Source organism: Panulirus ornatus, chromosome 66 (genome assembly GCF_036320965.1).
Source record: "Panulirus ornatus isolate Po-2019 chromosome 66, ASM3632096v1, whole genome shotgun sequence".
NCBI lineage: Eukaryota > Metazoa > Arthropoda > Malacostraca > Decapoda > Palinuridae > Panulirus > Panulirus ornatus.
In genome coordinates, this window is record NC_092289.1 from 9,737,705 (window position 1) to 9,763,141 (window position 25,437).

Here is a 25,437-nt window from a genome sequence, read left to right on the forward strand (position 1 = left end):
TAGGTAGCGCAAGGAAACAGACGAAAGAATCGCCCAACCCACCCACATACACGTGTACATACACACACGTCCACACACGCAAATGTACATACCTATACATCTCTACGTATACATGTATATACACACACAGACATATACATATATACACGTGTACATAATTCATACTGTCTACCTTTATTCATTCCCATCGCCACCCCGCCACACATGTAATAACAACCCCCTCCCCCCTCATGTGTGCGAGGTAGTGCTAGGAAAAGACAACAAAGGCTCCATTCGTTCACACTCAGTCTCTAGCTGTCATGTAATAATGCACCGAAACCACAGCTCTCTTTCCACATCCAGGCCTCACAAAAGTTTTCACTCTAACAACTTGCCTCCCACGCCATATATTTTTAATACCTTCCAAAGAGCATCTCTATCAACTCTATCATATGCCTTCTCCAGATCCATAAATGCTACATACAAATCCATTTGCTTTTCTAATTATTTCTCACATACATTCTTCAAAGCAAACACCTGATCCACACATCCTCTACCACTTCTGAAACCACACTGCTCTTCCCCAGTCTGATGCTCTGTACATGCCTTCACCCTCTCAATCAATATCCTCCCATATAATTTACCAGGAATACTCAACAAACTTATACCTCTGTAATTTGAGCACTCACCTTTGTCCCCTTTGCCTTTGTACAATGGCACTATGCAGGCATTCCGCCAATCCTCAGGCACCTCACCATGAGTCATACTTACATTAAATAACCTTACCAACCAGTCAACAATACAGTCACCCCCTTTTTTAATAGATTCCAAAGCAATACCATCCAAGTCCGCTGCCTTGCCGGCTTTCATCTTCCGCAAAGCTTTCACTACCTCTTCTCTGTTTACCAAATAATTTTCCCTAGCCCTCTGACCTTGCACACCAACTCGACGAAAACACCCTATATCTGCCACCCTATCATCAAACACATTCAACAAACCTTCAAAATACTCATTCCATCTCCTTCTCACATCACCACTACATGGTATCACCTTCCCATTAGCCCCCTTCACTGAAGTTCCCATTTGTTCCCTTGTCTTACGCACTTTATTTACCTTCTTCCAAAACATCTTTTTATTCTCCCTAAAGTTCAATGACACTCTCTCACCCCAACTCTCAATTACCCTCCTTTTCACCTCTAGCACCTTTCTCTTGACCTTCTGCCTCTTTCTTTTATACATCTCCCACTCATTTGCATTATTTCCCTGTAAAAATCGTCCAAATGCCTCTCTCTTCTCTTTCACTAATAATCTTACTTCTTCATCCCACTACTCACTACCCTTTCTAATCTGCCCACCTCTCACGCTTCTCATGCCACAAGCATCTTTGCGCAAGCCATCACTGCTTCCCTAAATACATCCCATTCCTCCCCTACTCCCCTTACCTCCTTTGTTCTCACCTTTTTCCATTCTGTACTCAGTCTCTCCTGGTACTTCCTCACTTAAGTCTCCTTCCCAAGCTCTCTTACTCTCACCACTCTCTTCACCCCAACATTCTCTCTTCTGAAAACCTCTACAAATCTTCACATTTGCCTCCACAAGATAATGATCAGACATCCCTCCAGTTGTACCTCTCAGCACATTAACATCCAAAAGTCTCTCTTTCGGACGCCTATCAATTTACACGTAATCCAATAACGCTCTCTGGCCATCTCTCCTACTTACATACGTATACTTATGTATATCTCTCTTCATAAACCAGGTATTCCCAATCACCAGTCCTTTTTCAGCACATAAATCTACAAGCTCTTCACCATTTCCATTTACAACACTGAACACCACATATATTCCAATTATTCCCTCAACTGCCACATTACTCACCTTTGCATTCAAATCACCCATCACTATAACCGTGTCTCGTGCATCAAAACTACTAACACATTCATTCAGCTGCTTCCAAAACACTTGCCTCTCATGATCTTTCTTCTCATGCCCAGGTGCATATGCACCAATAATCACCCATCTCTCAACATCAACTTTCAATTTTACCCATATCAATCTAGATTTTACTTTCTTACACTCTATCACATACTCCCACCACTCGTGTTTCAGGAGTAGTGCTACTCATTCCCTTGCTCTTGTCCTCCCACTAACTCCTGACTCTACTCCCAAGACAGTCCCAAACCACTCTTCCCCTTCACCCTTGAACTTCGTTTCACTCAGAGCCAAAACATCCAGGTTCCTTTCCTCAAACATACTACCTATCTCTCCTTTTTCCTCATCTTGGTTGCATCCACACACATTTAGACACCCCAATCTGAGCCTTCGAGGAGGATGAGCACTCCCCGCGTGACTCCTTCTTCTGTTTCCTCTTTTGAAAAGTTAAAATACAAGGAGGGGAGGGTTTCTGGCCCCCCGCTCCCGTCCCCTTTAGTCGCCTTCTACGACACGTGAGGAATGCGTGGGAAGTATTCTTTCTCCCCTATCCCCAGGGATATATATATATATATATATATATATTGGAACGATATATATATATATATATATATATATATATATATATATATATATATATATATATATATATATATATATATATATATACATATATATATATATATATATATATATATATATATATATATATATATATATATATATATATATATATATATATATATATATATATATATTGGAATGAATTGGAACGATGTGGTAAACCAGGGTCGACGTGCTGTCAATGGATTGAACCAGGGCATTTGAAGCGTCTGGGGTAAACCATGGAAAGTTGTGTGGGGCCTGGCTGTGGAAAGGGAGCTGTGGTTTCGGTGCATTATTACATGACAGCTAGAGACTGAGTGTGAACAAATGGGGCCTTTGTTGTCTTTTCCTAGCGCTACCTCATCGGGGTATGTGAAGCGTCTGGGGTAAACCATGAAAAGCTGTGTAGGTATGTATATTTGCGTGTGTGGACGTATGTATATACATGTGTATGGGTGTGGGTTGGGCCATTTCTTTCGTCTGTTTCCTTGCGCTACCTCGCAAACGCGGGAGACAGCGACAAAAAAAAAAAAATATATATATATATATATGTATATATATATATATATATATATATATATATATATATATATATATATATATATATATATATATATATATATATATAAGTTGAGATATATAGGTGTGTATAGGTGCATGTGTGGACGTGTATATATATACATGTGTATGTGGGTGGGTTGGGCCATTCTTTCGTCTGTTTCCTTCCGCTACCTTCCTAACGCTTGAGTCAGCGACAAAGTATAACAAATAAATAAATATATATACATATATATATATATATATATATATATATATATATATATATATATATATATATATATATATATATATATATATATATATATATATATATAAAGTAAATATATATATAAAGTGTGTGAAAGAAGAAAGTTAAGAGTAAATGTGAATAAGAGCAAGGTTATTAGGTACAGTAGGGTTGAGGGTCAAGTCAATTGGGAGGTGAGTTTGAATGGAGAAAAACTGGAGGAAGTGAAGTGTTTTAGATATCTGGTAGTGGATCTGGCAGCGGATGGAACCATGGAAGCGGAAGTGGATCATAGGGTGGGGGAGGGGGCGAAAATTCTGGGAGCCTTGAAGAATGTGTGGAAGTCGAGAACATTATCTCGGAAAGCAAAAATGGGTATGTTTGAAGGAATAGTGGTTCCAACAATGTTGTATGGTTGCGAGGCGTGGGCTATGGATAGAGTTGTGCGCAGGAGGATGGATGTGCTGGAAATGAGATGTTTGAGGACAATGTGTGGTGTGAGGTGGTTTGATCGAGTAAGTAACGTAAGGGTAAGAGAGATGTGTGGAAATAAAAAGAGCGTGGTTGAGAGAGCAAAAGAGGGTGTTTTGAAATGGTTCGGGCACATGGAGAAAATGAGTGAGGAAAGATTGACCAAGAGAATATATGTGTCGGAGGTGGAGGGAACGAGGAGAAGAGGGAGACCAAATTGGAGGTGGAAAGATGGAGTGAAAAAGATTTTGTGTGATCGGGGCCTGAACATGCAGGAGGGTGAAAGGAGGGCAAGGAATAGAGTGAATTGGATCGATGTGGTATACCGGGGTTGACGTGCTGTCAGTGGATTGAATCAAGGCATGTGAAGCGTCTGGGGTAAACCATGGAAAGTTGTGTAGGTATGTATATTTGAGTGTGTGGACGTATGTATATACATGTGTATGGGGGGGGTGTTGGGCCATTTCTTTCGTCTGTTTCCTTGCGCTACCTCGCAAACGCGGGAGACAGCGACAAAGTATAATAATAATAATAATAATAAAAAAAAAAAAATATATATATATATATATATATATATATATATATATATATATATATATATATATATATATATATATATGCATATATATATATATATATATATATATATATATATATATATATATATGTATATATATATATATATATTATTTTTTTTATACCATTCGCCATTTCCCGCGTTAGCGAGGTAGCGTTAAGAGCAGAGGACTGGGCCTTTGATGGAATATCCTCACCTGGCCCCATTCTCTGTTCCTTTTTTTCGAAAATTAAAAAAAAAAAAGACAAGGGAAGATTTCCAGCCCCCTGCTCCCTTACCTTTTAGTCACCATTAACGACACGCAGGGAATACGTAGGAAGTATTCTTTCTCCCCTATCCTAAGGGATAACATATATATATATATATATATATATATATATATATATATATATATATATATATATATATATATATATATATATATATATATATATATATATATATATATATATATATGTGTGTATGTACATGTGTATGGGGGGGGTTGGGCCATTTCTTTCGTCTGTTTCCTTGCGCTACCTCGCAAACGCGGGAGACAGCGACAAAGTATAAAAAAAAAAAAAAAAAAAAAATATATATATATTTTTCTTTTTTTTTTCTTTTTTTTTTTTGCCGCTGTCTCCCGCGTTTGCGAGGTAGCGCAAGGAAACAGACGAAAGAAATGGCCCAACCCACCCCCATACACATGTATATACATACGTCCACACACGCAAATATACATACCTACACAGCTTTCCATGGTTTACCCCAGACGCTTCACATACCCTGATTCAATCCACTGACAGCACGTCAACCCCGGTATACCACATCGATCCAATTCACTCTATTCCTTTCCCTCCTTCCACCATCCTGCATGTTCAGGCCCCGATCACACAAAATCTTTTTCACTCCATCTTTCCACCTCCAATTTGGTCTCCCACTTCTCCTCGTTCCGTCCACCTCCGACACATATATCCTCTTGGTTAATCTTTCCTCACTTATTCTCTCCATGTGCCCAAACCATTTCAAAGCACCCTCTTCTGCTCTCTCAACCACGCTCTTTTTATTTCCACACATCTATCTTACCCTTACATTACTTACTCGATCAAACCACCTCACACCACACATTGTCCTCAAACATCTCATTTCCAGCACATCCATCCTCCTGCGCACAACTCTATCCATAGCCTACGCCTCGCAACCATACAACATTGTTGGAACCACTACTCCTTCAAACATACCCATTTTGGCTTTCCGAGATAATGTTCTCGACTTCCACACATTCTTCATGGCTCCCATGATTTTCGCCCCCTCCCCCACCCTATGATCCACTTCCGGTTACATGGTTCCATCCGCTGCCAGATCCACTCCCAGATATCTAAAACACTTCACTTCCTCCAGTTTTGCTCCATTCAAACTTACCTCCCAATTGACTTGACCCTTAACCCTACTGTACCTAATAACCTTGCTCTTGTTCACATTTACTCTTAACTTTCTTCTTTCACACACTTTACCAAACTCAGTCACCAGCTTCTGCAGTTTCTCACATGAATCAGCCACCAGCGCTGTATCATCAGCGAACAACAACTGACTCACTTCCCAAGCTCTCTCATCCCCAACAGACTTCATCCTTGCCCCTCTTTCCAAAACTCTTGCATTCACCCACCTAACAACCCCATCCATAAACAAATTAAACAACCATGGAGACATGACACACCCCTGCCGCAAACCTACATTCACTGAGAACCAATCACTTTCCTCTCTTCCTACACGTGCACATGCCTTACATCCTCGATAAAAACTTTGCACTGCTTCTAACAACTTGCCTCCCACACCATATATTCTTAATACCTTCCACAGAGCATCTCTATCAACTCTATCATATGCCTTCTCCAGATCCATAAATGTTACATACAAATCCATTTGCTTTTCTAAGTATTTCTCACATACATTCTTCAAAGCAAACACCTGATCCACACATCCTCTACCACTTCTGAAACCACACTGCTCTTCCACAATCTGATGCTCTGTACATGCCTTCACCCTCTCAATCAATACCCTCCCATATAATTTACCAGGAATACTCAACAAACTTATACCTCTGTAATTTGAGCACTCACTCTTATCCCCTTTGCCTTTGTACAATGGCACTATGCAGGCATTCCGCCAATCCTCAGGCACCTAACCATGAGTCATACATACAGTAAATAACCTTACCAACCAGTCAATAATACAGTCACCCCCTTTTTTTAATAAATTCCACTGCAATACCATCCAAACCTGCTGCCTTGCCGGCTTTCATCTTCCGCAAAGCTTTTACTACCTCTTCTCTGTTTACCAAATCAATATATATATATATATATATATATATATATATATATATATATATATATATATATATATATATATATATATATATATATATATATTGGGATAGGGGAGAAAGAATACTTCCCACGTATTCCCTGCGTGTCGTAGAAGGCGACTAAAAGGGGAGGGAGCGGGGGGCTGGAAATCCTCCCCTCTCGTTTTTTTTTAATTTTCCAAAAGAAGGAACAGAGAATTGGGCCAGGTGAGGGTATTCCCTCAAAGGCCCAGTCCTCTGTTCTTAACGCTACCTCGCTAATGCGGGAAATGGCGAATAGTTTGAAAGAAAGAAATATATATATATATATATATTTTTTTTTTTTTTTTTTTTTTTTTTTTTTATACTTTGTCGCTGTCTCCCGCGTTTGCGAGGTAGCGCAAGGAAACAGACGAAAGAAATGGCCCAACCCCCCCCCCCCATACACATGTACATACACACGTCCACACACGCAAATATACATACCTACACAGCTTTCCATGGTTTACCCCAGACGCTTCACATGCCTTGATTCAATCCACTGACAGCACGTCAACCCCTGTATACCACATGACTCCAATTCACTCTATTCCTTGCCCTCCTTTCACCCTCCTGCATGTTCAGGCCCCGATCACACAAAATCTTTTTCACTCCATCTTTCCACCTCCAATTTGGTCTCCCTCTTCTCCTCGTTCCCTCCACCTCCGACACATATATCCTCTTGGTCAATCTCTCCTCACTCATTCTCTCCATGTGCCCAAACCATTTCAAAACACCCTCTTCTGCTCTCTCAACCACGCTCTTTTTATTTCCACACAACTCTCTTACCCTTACGTTACTTACTCGATCAAACCACCTCACACCACACATTGTCCTCAAACATCTCATTCCCAGCACATCCATCCTCCTGCGCACATCTCTATCCATAGCCCACGCCTCGCAACCATACAACATTGTTGGAACCACTATTCCCTCAAACATACCCATTTTTGCTTTCCGAGATAATGTTCTCGACTTCCACACATTTTTCAAGGCTCCCAAAATTTTCGCCCCCTCCCCCACCCTATGATCCACTTCCGCTTCCATGGTTCCATCCGCTGACAGATCCACTCCCAGATATCTATATATATATATATATATGTATATATATATATATATATATATATATATATATATATATATTTATATATTGTTATAAACTCAATTCATTCGGGCAAGGTCGCCCGTAACATACAGATGTTACAAATACTATACTGATCCTAGTCTTGCAAGGACGTTAGATTTGTTATGTTTCACAACATAGGATAACACTATCTGAAAGTTTTGGGATTGAATTTCTTTTAATGAAAGAACTAAAGTGTACAAAGTGAACACATAAATTAGGCATGAATCATTTACGTAAACAGTGAACATGAGTTTAACATTAAACATGAATTGAACATTGAACAGAAGTTAACATTCCAGGTAAGATTTCAAACCAGGAGATCTCTTTCCTTAATGACAATTTGTCCGATAGCATTACACTTAGTTAGACTCTTTTATAACGAATTATAATTCTATGATACTCAATTATAACTGGCTTACAGCATGGGGGACAACATTTACCTCACTGGGCTAGAGAGAGAGAAATCGAATTTCACTTGGTACATTCTGCTTGGTGCATTTCTAAAAAGAAATGAAAAATAAATCCAGAGACTTATTTTCCAGTTTCCACAGAGGAATGTCGTTATTAACAAATGCTTTGCACACTTCTAGTGAAAAGTGAGATTGCCGAACAGAAGCTTTCGTATATAAAGCAAAATAGCACGAACTCTGTCGACCAGTTTTGCCAGCATTGGTAGCTTGATGTTTAGAAGTCTCTCAATGTTGAGAAACAAACTATTTCTTCTTACATTTTGCCAGATGATACAAATAACATATTTACGACCAAATCTCTGTAACTAAATTAAGTTTTGAGAAGCTCCCACTTTCGGCATTAAGTAAAATGTGTCCAGCAGTGTTTGGAAAAGAAGTGATTGATTCAAACAGTAGGGTCCAGCACCGTGCTGAGATATATTCACATATAACCATCACACACACACACACACAAAACACACACACACACACACACACACACGCGGTGCCGTAAGAAATATCTGATTTTGATATTAAGTAATGTGCTTTGTGGGAAAGGAACAGGATGCTTTCTTGTGTTTAAAGGCAACTTAACGGTAACACAAAAACACTTAGGAGTTTCTATTACAGCAGAATTCAAGAAAATCGATGAAAATTGGAAACATAGACACTTCAAGACAAAATAGGCAATTTTGTAATGAAATTGCACAAATAGGCAATAATAGGCATTTATGGCATTTTACGTGAACATCCAAGCTTTAGTAATGATATGCCATTTTGGGCGGGAGAAATATCGTTATATGTATATTTACACTATAATCTTAAGGTCTTGACACTCTCATATTTAGGTTTGATGAAATAACAAAAGGTGTAAGAAGGAGTCACTGCCACGGGATCCCTGATGCTTATCATCTTGGTGTAGTACCACATAACAACGATGTTATAATCTATAAGGAATATAAGACAGTGTTACTCCTCCCATAACAGAGGCGACGGTAGGTGGCAGGAGCCAAGATGGTGGTGGAACTGATTCTCGGGCTCGTCGCATTGTTCCTACTGTGGCAGACCTTCTTCAAGAAGCCGGCTGGTCTTCCTCCAGGTGAGTACCTCTCACGTCAGGCTACAAGCTCTGTACCACCTGAGGTCCCTGGTAATCTAACTAGTCATAAAGTTGACAATATTTTTGTTTTATGTTCATGACCGACTGAAAATAATGCGTCTAAATATATGCCATGACAGTCAACACATTCAGTGTAGTCAACACATTCAGTGTAGTCAAGATATATCAATCTGTTCCATGTATTCATAAATATATTCCATGTACATACACAAATGACGTTCGATGATTTTTAACCCCGTAAGTTATGGTGGCTCAACATAACATGTGTATTACCCAAGAAACACAGAAGTTGTATATGGTTGTACATGCATGACTTAGTATTCTATTACGGTTTTGATTATATGCTGAGGGTATAATAATGATTACAAAAACGACACAGAATCCTTACGTATGACATAACGAAACGAATAACGTAGCAATCATTTACTTATTACTTCTCATTGAAAGAAAATAAAAACTTTATTCTTGCGTTCTATCAGTTCTTTCACTGTGTACTGTTTAGACATCATTTAGGCCACTGCGACCCTGTTAATATGTCATAGAGATTTTAAACCCATTCATAGATAACTTAACATTGCACCGAATCGTCCATGAGTTTCTGAAAGGAATCCTGTCTTAAGCAGCAGCGATCAGAGCATTCAAGAGCTGCCGGAAAGTGACCGACATAGCGAGGTACTTATAGACCGAGGTGACTCCACACTACCAGCAGGTATGACTACGTTGATGGCAGCACACACCATATGTACTTGATCTTATGTTTATCATTATCTTACCTGAGTAGGTGTTGTCAACAATGCGTTAGTCATCGTCGTCTGTCGTCAGTTTGTAAGACTTTCGCATTTCAGTCTACGAAAATCATTCGGTCAACTGAATCGAAACTTTTAAGAAATGATTTATGGAAGCTTTTTTTGGTTTGTTTGTAATCAAACTCTCTCATTTCATACCAATCCAACATTCAGTATGTTCATAAAAAGTATAACGGCCTATCATGCTGAAATTTTGAAACTCGTCGGACACCATTGGCCAGATTAAACCAAAACTTTACAGAAATGATTGATGGAAGGTCTTCTCTCAGGTTTCATTTTCATTCCGTGCCGACCTGATATCCAGTAATGTCACCAGACCGAGGTGGCCAGATGAGCGACGTAAGTTATGGACTCCCTCTCTTATGGACTCCGGAAGCAAGATCAAGTCGAAGTTTCATCCAAACTTACACTTCGTAAACAATCTGTTAAAAGAACTGGGTTGTCAATAAGAAGTCTCAGAACTGTAATTAGGAAGGAATAAACCTATCTGAACGAATGGACGAGAGCATTTCTCAGCTTTCTTCTTTCACACACTCTACCAAAATCATTCACCAGTTTCTGCAGTTTCTCACCCGAATCAGCCACCAGCGCTGTATCATCAGCGAATAACAATTCACTTCCTAAGCCCTTTCATCCACAACAGACTTCATACTTGCCCCTCTCTCCAAAATTCTTGCACTCACCTCCCCAATAATCCCATCCATAAACAAACATTCACTGAGAACCGATCACTTTCTTCTCTTCCTACTCATACACATGCCTTATAACCTCGATAAAAACTTTTCACTGCATCTAGCAACTTGCCTCCTACACCATATATTCTTAATACCTTCCACAGAGCATCTCTATCAGTTTTATCATATGCTTTCTCCAGATCCATAAATGCTACATACAAATCTATTTGCTTTTCAGTGTATTTCTCACAAACATTCTTCAAAGCAAGCACTTGATCTAGACATCCTCTACCACTTCTGAAACCACACTGCTTTTCCCCAATCTGATGCTCTGTAGATGCTTTCATCCTCTCAATCAATACCCTCCCACATAATTTCTCATAAATACTCAACAAACTTATACCTCTATAATTTGAGCACTCACCCATTTCCCCTTTGCCTTTGTACAATGGCACTATGCATGCATTTCGCCAATGCTCAGGGACTTCACCATGAGTCATAAATACATTGAATATCCTTACCAAGCAGTCAGCAACACAGTCAACCCATTTTTTTAATAAATTCCACTGCAATACCATCCAAACCCGCTGCCTTGCCGGCTTTCATCTTCTGCAAAGCTTTTACTACCTTTTCTGTATACCAGATCATTCTCCCTAACCCTCTCACTTCAGACACCATTTCGACCAAAACACCTTATATCTTCCACTCTATCATCTAACACATTCAACAAACCTTCAAAATACACACTGGTTCTCCTTCTCACATCAGCACTAATTGATGTTACTTGTTACTTTTTGTTATATATGTATATATATATATATATATATATATGTATATATATATATATATATATATATATATATATATATACATATATATATATATATGTATATATATATATATATATATATATATATATATATATATATATATATATATATATATATATATATATATATATATATATATATATATATATATATATATTTTTTTTTTTTTTTTTTTTTTTTGCTTTGTCGCTGTCTCCCGCGTTTGCGAGGTAGCGCAAGGAAACAGACGAAAGAAATGGCCCAACCCACCCACATACACATGTATATACATACGTCCACACACGCAAATATACATACCTACACAGCTTTCCATGGTTTACCCCAGACGCTTCACATGCCCTGATTCAATCCACTGACAGCACGTCAACCCCGGTATACTACATCGATCCAATTCACTCTATTCCTTGCCCTCCTTTCACGCTCCTGCATGTTCAGGCCCCGATCACACAAAATCTTTTTCACTCCATCTTTCCACCTCCAATTCGGTCTCCCACTTCTCCTCGTTCCCTCCACCTCCGACACATATATCCTCTTGGTCAATCTTTCCTCACTCAGTCTCTCCATGTGCCCAAACCATTTCAAAACACCCTTTTCTGCTCTCTCAACCACGCTCTTTTTATTTCCACACATCTCTCTTACCCTTACGTTACTTACTCGATCGAACCACCTCACATCACACATTGTCCTCAAACATCTCATTTCCAGCACATCCATCCTCCTGCGCACAACTCTATCCATAGCCCACGCCTCGCAACCATACAACATTGTTGGAATCACTATTCCTTCAAACATACCCATTTTTGCTTTCCGAGATAATGTTCTCGACTTCCATACATTCTTCAAGGCTCCCAGGATTTTCGCCCCCTCCTCCACCCTATGATTCACTTCTGCTGCCAGATCCACTCCCAGATATCTAAAACACTTTACTTCTCCAGTTTTTCTCCATTCAAACTTACCTCCCAATTGACTTGACCCTCAACCCTACTGTACCTAATTACCTTGCTCTTATTCACATTTACTCTTAACTTTCTTCTTTCACACACTTTACCAAACTCAGTCACCAGCTTCTGCAGTTTCTCACATGAATCAGCCACCAGCGCTGTATCATCAGCGAACAACAACTGACTCACTTCCCAAGCTCTCTCATCCCCAACAGATTTCATACTTGCCCCTCTTTCCAAAACTCTTGCATTCACCTCCCTAACAACCCTATCCATAAACAAATTAAACAACCATGGAGACATCACACACCCCTGCCGCAAACCTACATTCACTGAGAACCAATCACTTTCCTCTCTTCCTACACGTACACATGCCTTACATCCTCGATAAAAACTTTTCACTGCTTCTAACAACTTGCCTCCCACACCATATATTCTTAATACCTTCCACAGAGCATCTCTATCAACTCTATAATATGCCTTCTCCAGATCCATAAATGCTACATACAAATCCATTTGCTTTTCTAAGTATTTCTCACATACATTCTTCAAAGCAAACACCTGATCCACACATCCTCTACCACTTCTGAAACCACACTGCTCTTCCCCAATCTGATGCTCTGTACATGCCTTCACCCTCTCAATCAATACCCTCCCATATGATTTACCAGGAATACTCAACAAACTTATACCTCTGTAATTTGAGCACTCACTCTTATCCCCTTTGCCTTTGTACAATGGCACTATGCACGCATTCCGCCAATCCTCAGGCACCTCACCATGAGTCATACATACATTAAATAACCTTACCAACCAGTCAATAATACAGTCACCCCCTTTTTTAGAAAATTCCACTGCAATACCATCCAAACCTGCTGCCTTGTCGGCTTTCATCTTCCGCAAAGCTTTTACTACCTCTTCTCTGTTTCCCAAATCATTTTCCCTAACCCTCTCACTTTGCACACCACCTCGACCAAAACACCCTATATCTGCCACTCTGTCCTCAAGCACATTCAACAAACCTTCAAAATACTCACTCCATCTCCTTCTCACATCACCACTACTTGTTATCACCTCCCCATTTGCGCCCTTCACTGAAGTTCCCATTTGCTCCCTCGTCTTACGCACTTTATTTACCTCCTTCCAGAACATCTTTTTATTCTCCCTAAAATATAATGATACTCTCTCACCCCAACTCTCATTTGCCCTCTTTTTCACCTCTTGCACCTTTTTCTTGACCTCCTGTCTCTTTCTTTTATACATCTCCCACTCAATTGCATTTTTTCCCTGCAAAAATCGTCCAAATGCCTCTCTCTTCTCTTTCACTAATAATCTTACTTCTTCATCCCACCACTCACTACCCTTTCTAATCAACCCACCTCTCACTCTTCTCATGCCACAAGCATCTTTTGCGCAATCCATCACTGATTCCCTAAATACATCCCATTCCTCCCCCACTCCCCTTACCTCCATTGTTCTCACCTTTTTCCATTCTGTACTCAGTCTCTCCTGGTACTTCCTCACACAAGTCTCCTTCTCAAGCTCACTTACTCTCACCACCCTCTTCACCCCAACATTCACTCTTCTTTTCTGAAAACCCATACAAATCTTCACCTAGGCCTCCACAAGATAATGATCAGACGTCCCTCCAGTTGGACCTCTCAGCACATTAACATCCAAAAGTCTCTCTTTCGCGCGCCTGTCAATTAACACGTAATCCAATAACGCTATATATATATATATATATATATATATATATATATATATATATATATATATATATATATATATATATATATATATATATATATATACATATATATATATATATATATATATATATATATATATATATATATATTTTTTTTTTTATACTTTGTCGCTGTCTCCCGCGTTTGCGAGGTAGCGCAAGGAAACAGACGAAAGAAATGGCCCAACCCCCCCCCCCCCCATACACATGTATATACATACGTCCACACACGCAAATATACATACCTACACAGCTTTCCATGGTTTACCCCAGACGCTTCACATGCCTTGATTCAATCCACTGACAGCACGTCAACCCCGGTATACCACATCGCTCCAGTTCACTCTATTCCTTGCCCTCCTTTCACCCTCCTGCATGTTCAGGCCCCGATCACACAAAATCTTTTTCACTCCATCTTATATATATATATATATATATATATATATATATATATATATATATATATATATATATATATATATATATATATATATATATATATATATATATATATATATATCGTATTTATTCATATTTATTTTGCTTTGTCGCTGTCTCCCGCGTTAGCGAGGTAGCGCAACGAAACAGACGAAAGAATGGCCCAACCCACCCACATACACATGTATATACATACACGTCCACAAACGCAAATATGCATACCTATACATTTCAACGTATACATATATACACACACATACATATACATATATACACATGTACATAATTCATACTGTCTGCCTTTATTCATTCGCATCGCCACCCCGTCATACATGAAATAACAACCCCCACCCCCCTCATGTGCGCGAGGTACCGCTAGGAAAAGACAACAAATGCCACATTCGTTCAAACTCAGTCTTTAGCTGTCATGTATAATGCACAGAAACCACTGCTTCCTTTACACATGGAGGCCCCACAAAACTTTCCATAGGTTACCCCATACGCTTCACCTGCCCTGGTTGGATCCATTGACAGCTTGTCGACTCCGGTATACGTATGAGTCCACGGGGAAAATGAAACACGATAAGTTCCCAAGTGCACTTTCGTGTAAAAATCACATCATCAGGGGAGACACAAGAGAGAAATATAACAGTCAATTGATATACATCGAAGAGACGAAGCTAGGACGCCATTTGGTAAAAATGTGATTGTCCAAGACAGACAACGAGCGTTCATAAACTTATCATTTTACAAATTTTATCAACAATAAAGTTATCTTATTTGTTTAGACCATCACTAATATCAAGATTATAATTCCTTATGTTAATGATAGAAGATTCAATGCTATTTCTCGTGGTAATAGAGTTAGAGTTAATAACTGAGGTGGCATTAGTCCAGTTAATACAATGATCATTTAGTTTTTAACGTAATTAAACAAGGCATTTGATTCTTGTCCCGTTCGTATACTATATATATATTGCTTAAGTCTAAGAGAAAGATTCTTGTCAGTTAGCCGAACATAAGAATTATCACAATTTCCACATGGCACTTTATAGATGCATCCTGGAGAATTTTCTGGTGAATTCCTGATTAAGATACTCTTCATAGTATTAATGTTGCTGAAGGCAACATTTACTTTAAAGAATTTAAGCAACATGGGAAGTAAAGTAAAATTATTATTAAAAGGGAGAACTAAATGAACCTTGGTGTCAATGGGAGGTTAGGACTCAACTCTTTAAAATGATTTCTTTGCTAGCTTAAGGGATTTATCAATGAAAGATCTAGGGTACTTTAACTTAGATCCAATGGAATATATCTTGTCAAACTCATCATCAATTAACTCTGGACTGCAAATACGTAATGCCCTAAGGAACATAGATTTAAATGATGATGATTTAACTCTGTCATGTTGAAATTACTACTAATGGATAGCAGACCATACCTTGGCAGGTTTTCTGTATATGCTAAACTTAATCTTGTTTCCTTGCCTATGGATCATGCACTTTAAAAATGGTAACATACCATTATTTTCATTTTCTACAGTAAATTTGATGGAAGGTACTAAATTGTTAAGTAAGGTGACAAATATTTGTAAATTCTCATTTATTGTCCAAACACGAAGAACATCATCTACATACCTAAACCAGATTGCGTTAGAGGGTAAGATATCCTTTAGTAATTTTGTTTCAAAAATTCCATATAAAGATTACTTACTACAGGTGAAAGAGGGTTATCCATTGCCTACCAAATTTTGAGCATAATGGTATGTTACCATTTTAAGATTGCATAATCCATAGGCAAGGAAACAATTTTAGGTTTAGCATATACGGAAAACCTACCAGTGTATGCTCATATATCCATTATTACTCATCTCAACATGACAGAGTTAGATTATCATCGTTTCAATCCATGTTCCTTAGGGCATTACGTATTTGCCGTCCAGAGTTTATTGATGATGAGTCTAGGAAGATATGCCATTGGATCTAAGTTAAAGTATCCTAGATCTTTCATTGATAAATTCTTTAAGTTAGCAAAGAAATCATTTTATAGAGTTGGGCCCAAACCTCCCATTGACACCAAGAATCTTTTAGTTCTCCCTTTTGATAATAATTTTTCTTTTCTTCCCATGTTGCCTAAATCCTTTTAATGTAAATGTTACCTTCAGCAACAATAATACTATAAAGAATATCTTAATCAGGAATTCACCAGAAAATTCTCCAGGATGAATCTATAAAGTGCCATGTGGAAATGGTAATAAATTTTATGGTGGGCAGACTGGTAAGGATCTTTCTGTTAGACTTAAGCAACATAGATATAGCATAAGAATGGGACAAGAATCAAATGCCTTGTTTAATCACGTTAAAAACTATGATAATTGTATTGACTGGACTAATGCTATCTCAGTTATTAACTCTAACTCTATTACCACGAGAAATATCATTGAATCTTCTATAATCAATTACACAAAGAATATAATGTTAATATTAATGATGGTTTATGCAAATTAGATAACTTTATTGTTGATAAAAGTTGTAAAATGATAAGTTTATGAACGCTCGTTGTCTATCTTGAACAATCGCATGTTTACCAAATGGCGTCCTAGCTTCGTCTCTTCGATGTATATCAACTGACTGTTATATTTCTCTCTTGTGTCTCCCCTGATGATGTGATCATTACACGAAAGTGCACTTGGGAACTTATCGTGTTTCATTTTCCCCGTGAACTCATAGGAATGTCTTGATCACGCGCAAAATTGTGATCCTTTCCAATATATATATATATATATATATATATATATATATATGTATATATCATACAAACCTCCAACAGTCTGGATCGAACCCGCGACCCCTGTGCCACAGGCGGGAATGCTACCGGTAGGCTACGGGCCTGGCTAATAGGAAATAAGTATTGGAATCCTATTTACTCGATTACCCTTCGTCTCACGTTGATGCGCAACAGGGTCTACACCGGTAATTTCCCAACAGGCTCACAAAGCCAGGAGATAGCATTTTACTGAACCTAACTGTACAACACGGAGGTATATGAATACGAACAAAGTGCATAGGAACGCTCACCTTCATAGAACATACAAACCTCCAACAGCCAGGATCGAACCCAGGACCCCTGTGCCACAGGCGGGAATGCTACTGCTAGGGTATGGGCCTGGCTAATAGGAAGTAACTATTTAAGACGAAGGGTATTGGAGTACATAGTATTCGAATAGATATTTCCTATTAGCCAGGCCCATAGCCTAGCGGTAGCATTCCCGCCTGTGGCACAGGAGTCCCGGGTTCGATCCTGGCTGTTGGAGGTTTGTATGTTCTACGAAGGTGCGCGTTCCTATGCACTTTGTTCGTATTCATATACCTCCGCGTTTTATAGTTAGGTTCGGTAAAATGCTATCTGCTGGCTATGTGCGCCTGTTGGGAAATGACCGGTGTATACCCCGATGCTCACCAACCTGAGACGAAGGGTATTCGAGTACATAGTATTCGAATAGTTATTTCCTATTAGCCAGGCCCATAGCCTACCGGTAGCATTCCAGCCTGTGGCACAAGGGTCCCGGGTTCGATCCTGACTGTTGGAGATTTGTATGTTCTCTGAAGGTGCGCGTTCCTATGCACTTTGTTCGTATTCATATACTTCCGCGTTATATAGTTAGGTTCGGTAAAATGCTATATGCTGGCTTTGTGCGCCTGTTGGGAAATGACCGTTATAGACCCCGTTGCTCACCAACTTGAGACGAAGGGTATTTGAGTACATAGTATTCGAATAGTTACTTCCTATTAGCCAGGTCCATAGCCTAGCGGTAGCATTCCCGCCTGTAGCACAAGGGTCCCGGGTTCGATCCTGGCTGTTGGAGGTTTGTATTGTTCTATGAAGGTGCACGTTCCTATGCACTTTGTTCGTATATATGTAGGTATATATATATATATATATGTATATATATATATATATATATATATATATATATATATATATATTCCTATGAATCCACTGGGAAATGAAACACGATAAGCTCCCAAGTGCACTTTCATGTAATAGTCACATCATCTGGGGATATACATAAAAGAAATATAAGTCTGTTGGTATACAACGAAGAGACGTAGCTAGGACTCAATATGCTAAACAAGTGACTGTCCGTAACCCTCACTTGAACCAAATTGCATTAGAAGGTAAGATATCCTTTAGTAATTTTGTTTCTATGAATTCCATATACAGATTACTTAACACAGGTGAAAGAGGGTTACCAATTGCTAAACCAAATTCTTAAACATAATATTCTCCATTGAATTGAAATACACAGTCTTTTATACGCATTTTCATCAGTCACTTGTTTACCAAACGGTGCCCCAGTTATGTCTCTTCGTTGTGCATCAACTGACCCCCATTTCTTTCTTGTATCTCCCCTGACGATGGGATTTTCAAACGAAATTGCACCTTGGAACCCACCGCGTTTTACTTCCCCGTGGACCAATAGAAACATACACACACACACACACACACACAAACACACACACACACACACACACACACACACACACACACACACACACACACACACACGCACGCACACACACACATACACACACACACATATATATATGTGCGTGTGTGGACGTATGTATATACATGTGTATGGGGGGGGGGGTTGGGCCATTTCTTTCGTCTGTTTCCTTGCGCTACCTCGCAAACGCGGGAGACAGCGACAAAGTATAAAAAAAAAAAAAAAAATATATATATATTGGAAAGGATCACAAAACATGTTTTGGACAATCACATGTTTACCAAATGGCATCCTAGCTTCATCTCTTCGATGTATATCAACTGACTAATATTTCTCTCTTGTGTCTCCCCTTATGATGTGATTATTACACGAAAGTGCACTCGGGAACTTATCGTGTTTCATTTTCCCCTTAGGACTCATGGGGTGACTGTATTGTTGACTTGTTGGTAAGGTTTTTTAATGTATGTATGATTCATGGTGAGATGCCTGAGGATTGGCGGAATGCTTGCATAGTGCCATTGTACAAAGGCAAAGGGAACAAGGGTGAGTGCTCAAATTACAGAGGTATAAGTTTGTTGAGTATTCCTGGGAAATTATATTGGAGGGTATTGATTGAGAGGGTGAAGGCAAGTACAGAGCATCATATTAGGGAAGAGCAGTGTGGTTTCAGAAGTGGTAGAGGATGTGTGGTTCAAGTGTTTGCTTTGAAGAATGTATGTGAGAAATACTGAGAAAAGCAAATGGATTTGTATGTAGCATTTATGTATCTGGAGAAGGCATATGATAGAGTTGATAGAGATGCTCTGTGGAAGGTATTAAGAATATATGGTTGTGGGAGGCAAGTTGTAAGAAGCAGTGAAAAGTTTTTATCGAGGATGTAAGGCATGTGTACGTTTAGGAAGAGAGGAAAGTGATTGGTGCTCAGGGAATGTAGGTTTGCGGCAGGGGTGTGTGATGTCTCCATGGCTGTTTAATTTGTACATGGATTGGGTCGTTAGGGAGGTGAATGCAAGAGTTTTGGAAAGAGGGGCAAGTATGCAGTCTGTTGTGGATGAGAGAGCTTGGGAAGTGAGTAAGTTGTTGTTCGCTGATGATACAGCGCTGGTGGCTGATTCATGTGAGAAACTGCAGAAGCTGGTGACTGAGTTTGGTAAAGTGTGTGAAGGAAGGAAGTTGAGAGTAAATGTGAATAAGAACAAGGTTATTAGGTACAGTAGGGATGAGGGTCAAGTCAATTGGAAGGTAAGTTTGAATGGAGAAAAACTGTGGGAAGTGAAGTGTTTTAGATATCTGGGAGTGGATTTGGCAGCGGATGGAACCATAGAAGCCGAATTGAATCATAGGATGGGGGAGGGGGCGAAAATTCTGGGAGCCTTGAAAAATGGGTGGAAGTCGAGAGCATTATCTCGGAAAGCAAAATTGGGTATGTTTGAAGGAATAGTGGTTCCAACAATGTTGAATGGTTACGATTCGTTGGCTATGGATAGAGTTGTGCACAGGAGGGTGGATGTGCTGGAAATGAGATGTTTGAAGGCAATATGTGGTGTGAGGTAGTTTGATCGAGTAAGTAATAATAGGGTAAAAGAGATGTGTGGTAATAAAAAGTGTGGTTGAGAGATCAGATCAGGGTGTTTTGAAATGGTTTGTTCACATGGAGAGAATGAGTGAGGAAAGATTGACAAAGATGATATATGTGTCAGAGGTGGAGGGAACAAGAAGTGGGAGACCAAATTGGAGATGGAAAGATGGAGTGAAAAAGATTTTGTGTGATCGGGGCCTGAACATGCAGGAGGGTGAAAGGAGGGCAAGAAATAGAGTGAATTGGAGTCATGTGGTATACAGGGGTTGACGTGCTGTCAGTGGATTGAAGCAAGGCATGTGAAGCGTCTGGGGTAAACCATGGAAAGCTGTATAGGTATGTATATTTGCGTGTGTGGACGTGTGTATGTACATGTGTATGGGGGGGGGGTTGGGCCATTTCTTTCGTCTGTTTCCTTGCGCTACCTCGCAAACGCGGGAGACAGCGACAAAGTATAAAAAAAAAAAAAAAAAAAAAAAATATATATATATATATATATATATATATGTATATATATATATATATATATATATATATATATATATATATATATATATATATATATATATATATATATATATATATATATATATATATATATATATATTCCTATGAGTCCACGGGGACAATGAAACACGAAAAATTCTCAAGTGCACTTTCGTGTAACAATCACATCCTCAGGGGAGACATAAGAGAGGAATATAACAGTCAGTTGATATATATCGAAGAGACGAAAGTGCACTTGGGAACTTTTCTTGTTTCATTTTCCCTGTGGACTCATAGGAATATCTTGATCACGCGCAAAATTGTGATCCTTTCCAATATATATATATATATATATATATATATATATATATATATATATATATATATATATGTATGTATACGTTGAGATGTATAGGTATGTACATTTGCACGTGTGTGTGTGTTGGGCCTTTCTTTCGTCTGTTTCCTTGCGCTACCTCGCTAACGCGGGAGACAGCGACGAAGCAAAATTAATTAAAAAAAAGAATATATATGTATATATATATATATATATATATATATATATATATATATATATATATATATATATATATATATATATGTATATATATATATATATATATATATATATATATATATATATATATATATATATATATATATATATATATATATATATTCTTTCTTTTTTTTCATACTATTCGCCATTTCCCGCGTTAGCGAGGTAGCGTTAAGAACAGAGGATTGGGCCTTTGAGTGAATATCCTCACCTGGCCCCCTTCTCTGTTCCTTCTTTTGGAAAATTAAAAAAAAAAAAAAAAATGAGATGGGAGGATTTCCAGCCCCCCTCTCCCTCCCCTTTTAGTCGCCTTCTATGACACACAGGGAATACGTGGGAAGTATTCTTTCTCCCCTATTCGTTCACACTCAGTCTCTAGCTGTCATGTGTAATGCACCGAAACCACAGCTCCCTATCACATCCAGGCCCCACAGACCTTTCCCTGGTTAACCCATACGCTTTACATCCTCTGGTTCAGTATATTGACAACACGCCGACCCCGCTATACAGCATCGTTCCAATTCACTCTATTCTTTGCGCGCCTCTCACCCTCCTGTATGTTCAGGCTCCGATCGCTCAAATCTTTTTCATCACTCCATTCTTCCACGTCCAATTTGGTCTCCCGTTTCTCCTTGTTCCCTCCATCTGTGACACATATATCATCTTTGTCAATCTTTCCTCTTTCATTCTCTCCATGTGACTTAACCATTTTAACACACCCTCTTCTGTTCTCTCAACCATATTCTTTTTATTTCCACACATATCTCTTACTCTTACATTACTTACTCGATCAAACTACCTCACAGCACGTATTGTCCTCTAACATTTCTTTTCCAACACATCCACCCTCCTCTGTACAACCCTAACTATAACCCATGCCTCGCAACCATAGAGTGTTGGAACTACTATTCCTTCAAACATACCCATTATTGCTCACCGAGATAACATTCTCTCCTTCCACTCATTCACTGCTCCCTGAACCTTCGCCCCTTCCCCCACCCTGTGACTCACTTCCACTTCCATGGTTCCATTCGGTGCCAAATCCACTCCCAGATATCTAAAACACTTCACTTCCTCCAATTCAAACTTCCTCCATTCAAACTAACATCCCAATATTTTGTTTTATTTTCTGTTATTATCTTCTGTGGCAAAGTCAATTCTTGTTTGCTCGGTCTGACGTTTATGGTCTGAAAAACGGTGGTCATAGTTGGCCGAACAACTTGTGTCTGAGAACCTCCTGGCGAGTGTGTTGTCTATGTCAACCGGGTCGTCTGTGGTGCCAGACTGTGTGGGGGTAGTGGAGGTTTGTATTTCCTGGTTATTTGTTTTTAACTGTGAACCAGATCTGCTGAGTCCTCGCTGACGTTTGAAACATAGCCACGCCAGGAGGCTCTTTAAACTTGTCCTACTGTTCTTCTTGCCTGTGCTCTTCCTTGTTTATATGCAATGTTGTTATCTGAGGCTCTTTGTCTATAATCCTATATTTCCTATTGAGCTCACGCAGCGCATTTCAGGAATTTAGTGTCCACCAAGGAACTCTATGTTTTGTGGAAATTGTAGGGGCATTAGGAATGGTTTTCAGCAGCCCTAAGGATGGTGGTCGTTATATTTCTAAGCTTTGTATCAATGTCATCCCTGGATATATGAAGGACGGCTCGCCAGACTGCTCTCTGAAAGTCAAATTTGGATGGAAACTGATTTACCAATATGCCGCATGTGTAAGAAAGACAGATCGGGAAGTGGTCAACTTCCCAAGGAGACGTCATAAGTACCTCAGGTGATGTCACTGAGTATATCTGAGGATGGCAGATAGGTCGATGGCTGAGATGTTACCAGTCCGATCATCTACACGAATTCCACTACTATCGTTCAGAAGAGCGAGATTAGAATTGATGATACAATTAATCATTGTTTCCCTCTGTAGTTTACCCCTTTGCTTCCCCACTGATGATGATGAGTTTTAAAATCTAAGATCAATTTCATTTGGGGTAATTAATTCGAAATCAAGTTTAGCTCATCATTAACAAGTGCAGTGGAACCGGGCCAGAACAAATGGCGAAGGACGTGTTACTAACTCGTTTTCTACGTGCAACGGCTTCTAGAGTAGAATTCAAAGTCACTTCTGTATGGTGGAAGCTTTGATGTACGTAGATTGGTACTCCATGAGCTTCATCCCTTATATACAAGTGATAGCCATCTAGAACATCACTGTCTTTGGCTGTTTTGTTTGGATTGGCCTTTTGTAGACAGATGATGGATGTCCTGTATATTGCAAGCAACAGTGGCAGTTGTGCTTTGCTTATTCCTAAGGCCTCTACAATTTCAGTGAACGATATTGCATCTGTTGGTTTAAGTCATTCAACCGGCCAGCTTTATGAGCCCCATTTTTTTGGACTTGGGCGAGTTCCCAGGGGAACGTGACTGGTCCCTGGAAGCGGCATATTCGTTAACGTCCATCGAAGAGGATTTGCTTAACTTTGATCTTCCACATCGGAGCCACTGGAACCATGACGTATGACGTGGTTTCTTTATTTAATCTAGTCAAATTAATCCTGTCCTCTCTCACCTTCTTAAGTTGTGTAGAGGATATGGCCTTGGAGTAGGACATCAGGGTGAGTGAATCGTGTTTTGACATAACAGGCTTGCACCTCACTGCTGAAGCGTAGAATTCCCTGGATTTTGGAGTCTGGTGAGATTCTTTAACCTTCTTCCTAGCTTCACCGTACGAGATGTTGTCCAGTGACTTAACCGTACAAACCTCTTTCTCAGACTTGAATCGGAAATATTCCCGGTCTCAGTTTCGATGGTTGCTCTTGCATTGTTCTGCCGCCTAAGTGGCCGCAGTGGAGTGAAAACTTTGCGGAGGATGAAATCCGGAAAGATGGCGCGTTTGGATGGTATTGCAGTGGAATTTATTAAAAAAGAGAGTAACTGTATCGTTGATTGGTTGGTAAGGGTATTCAGTTTATGTATGGACCATGGTAAAGTGCCATTGAACAACGGCAAAGGAGATAGAGGTGAGTGTTCAAACTACAGAGGCATAGGTATGTTGAGTATTCCTAGGAAATTGTATGGGACTGTATTGATTAAGAGAGTGAAGGCATGTACAGAGCATCAGATTTGGGAAGAGCAGTGTGGTTTCAGAAGTGGCAGAGGATGTGTGGGTCAGGTGTTTGCTTGAAAGAATGTATGTGAGAAATACTTAGAAAAAGAAATGGGTTTGTATGTGGGATTTATGGATCTGGAGAAGGCACATAATAGGGTTGATAGGGATGCTTTGTGGAAGGTTTTAAGAGTAAATGGTATGGAAGGTAAGTTGCCAGAGGCAGTGAAAAGTTTTTACCAAGGGTGTAAATCATGTGTACGAGTAGGAAGAAAAGAGAGTGAGTGGTCCCGAATGAATGTTGGTCTGCGACAGGGCTGTGTGATATCCCCATGGTTGTTTAATTTGTTCA

The 25,437-nt window shown here is 39.3% G+C and overlaps 1 protein-coding gene across 1 annotated transcript in view; it reads left to right on the forward strand.

Moving 5' to 3' along the window:
- LOC139746949 (cytochrome P450 2L1-like) overlaps positions 1-25,437 on the forward strand; it is a 163,954-nt gene that overhangs the window by 34,990 nt on the left and 103,527 nt on the right. Inside the window, exon 2 of the mRNA XM_071658644.1 lies at positions 9,277-9,388. Coding sequence (XP_071514745.1) covers positions 9,304-9,388 — 85 coding nt within the window. The 5' untranslated portion in view covers positions 9,277-9,303. The remainder of the gene's footprint in view (positions 1-9,276; positions 9,389-25,437) is intronic.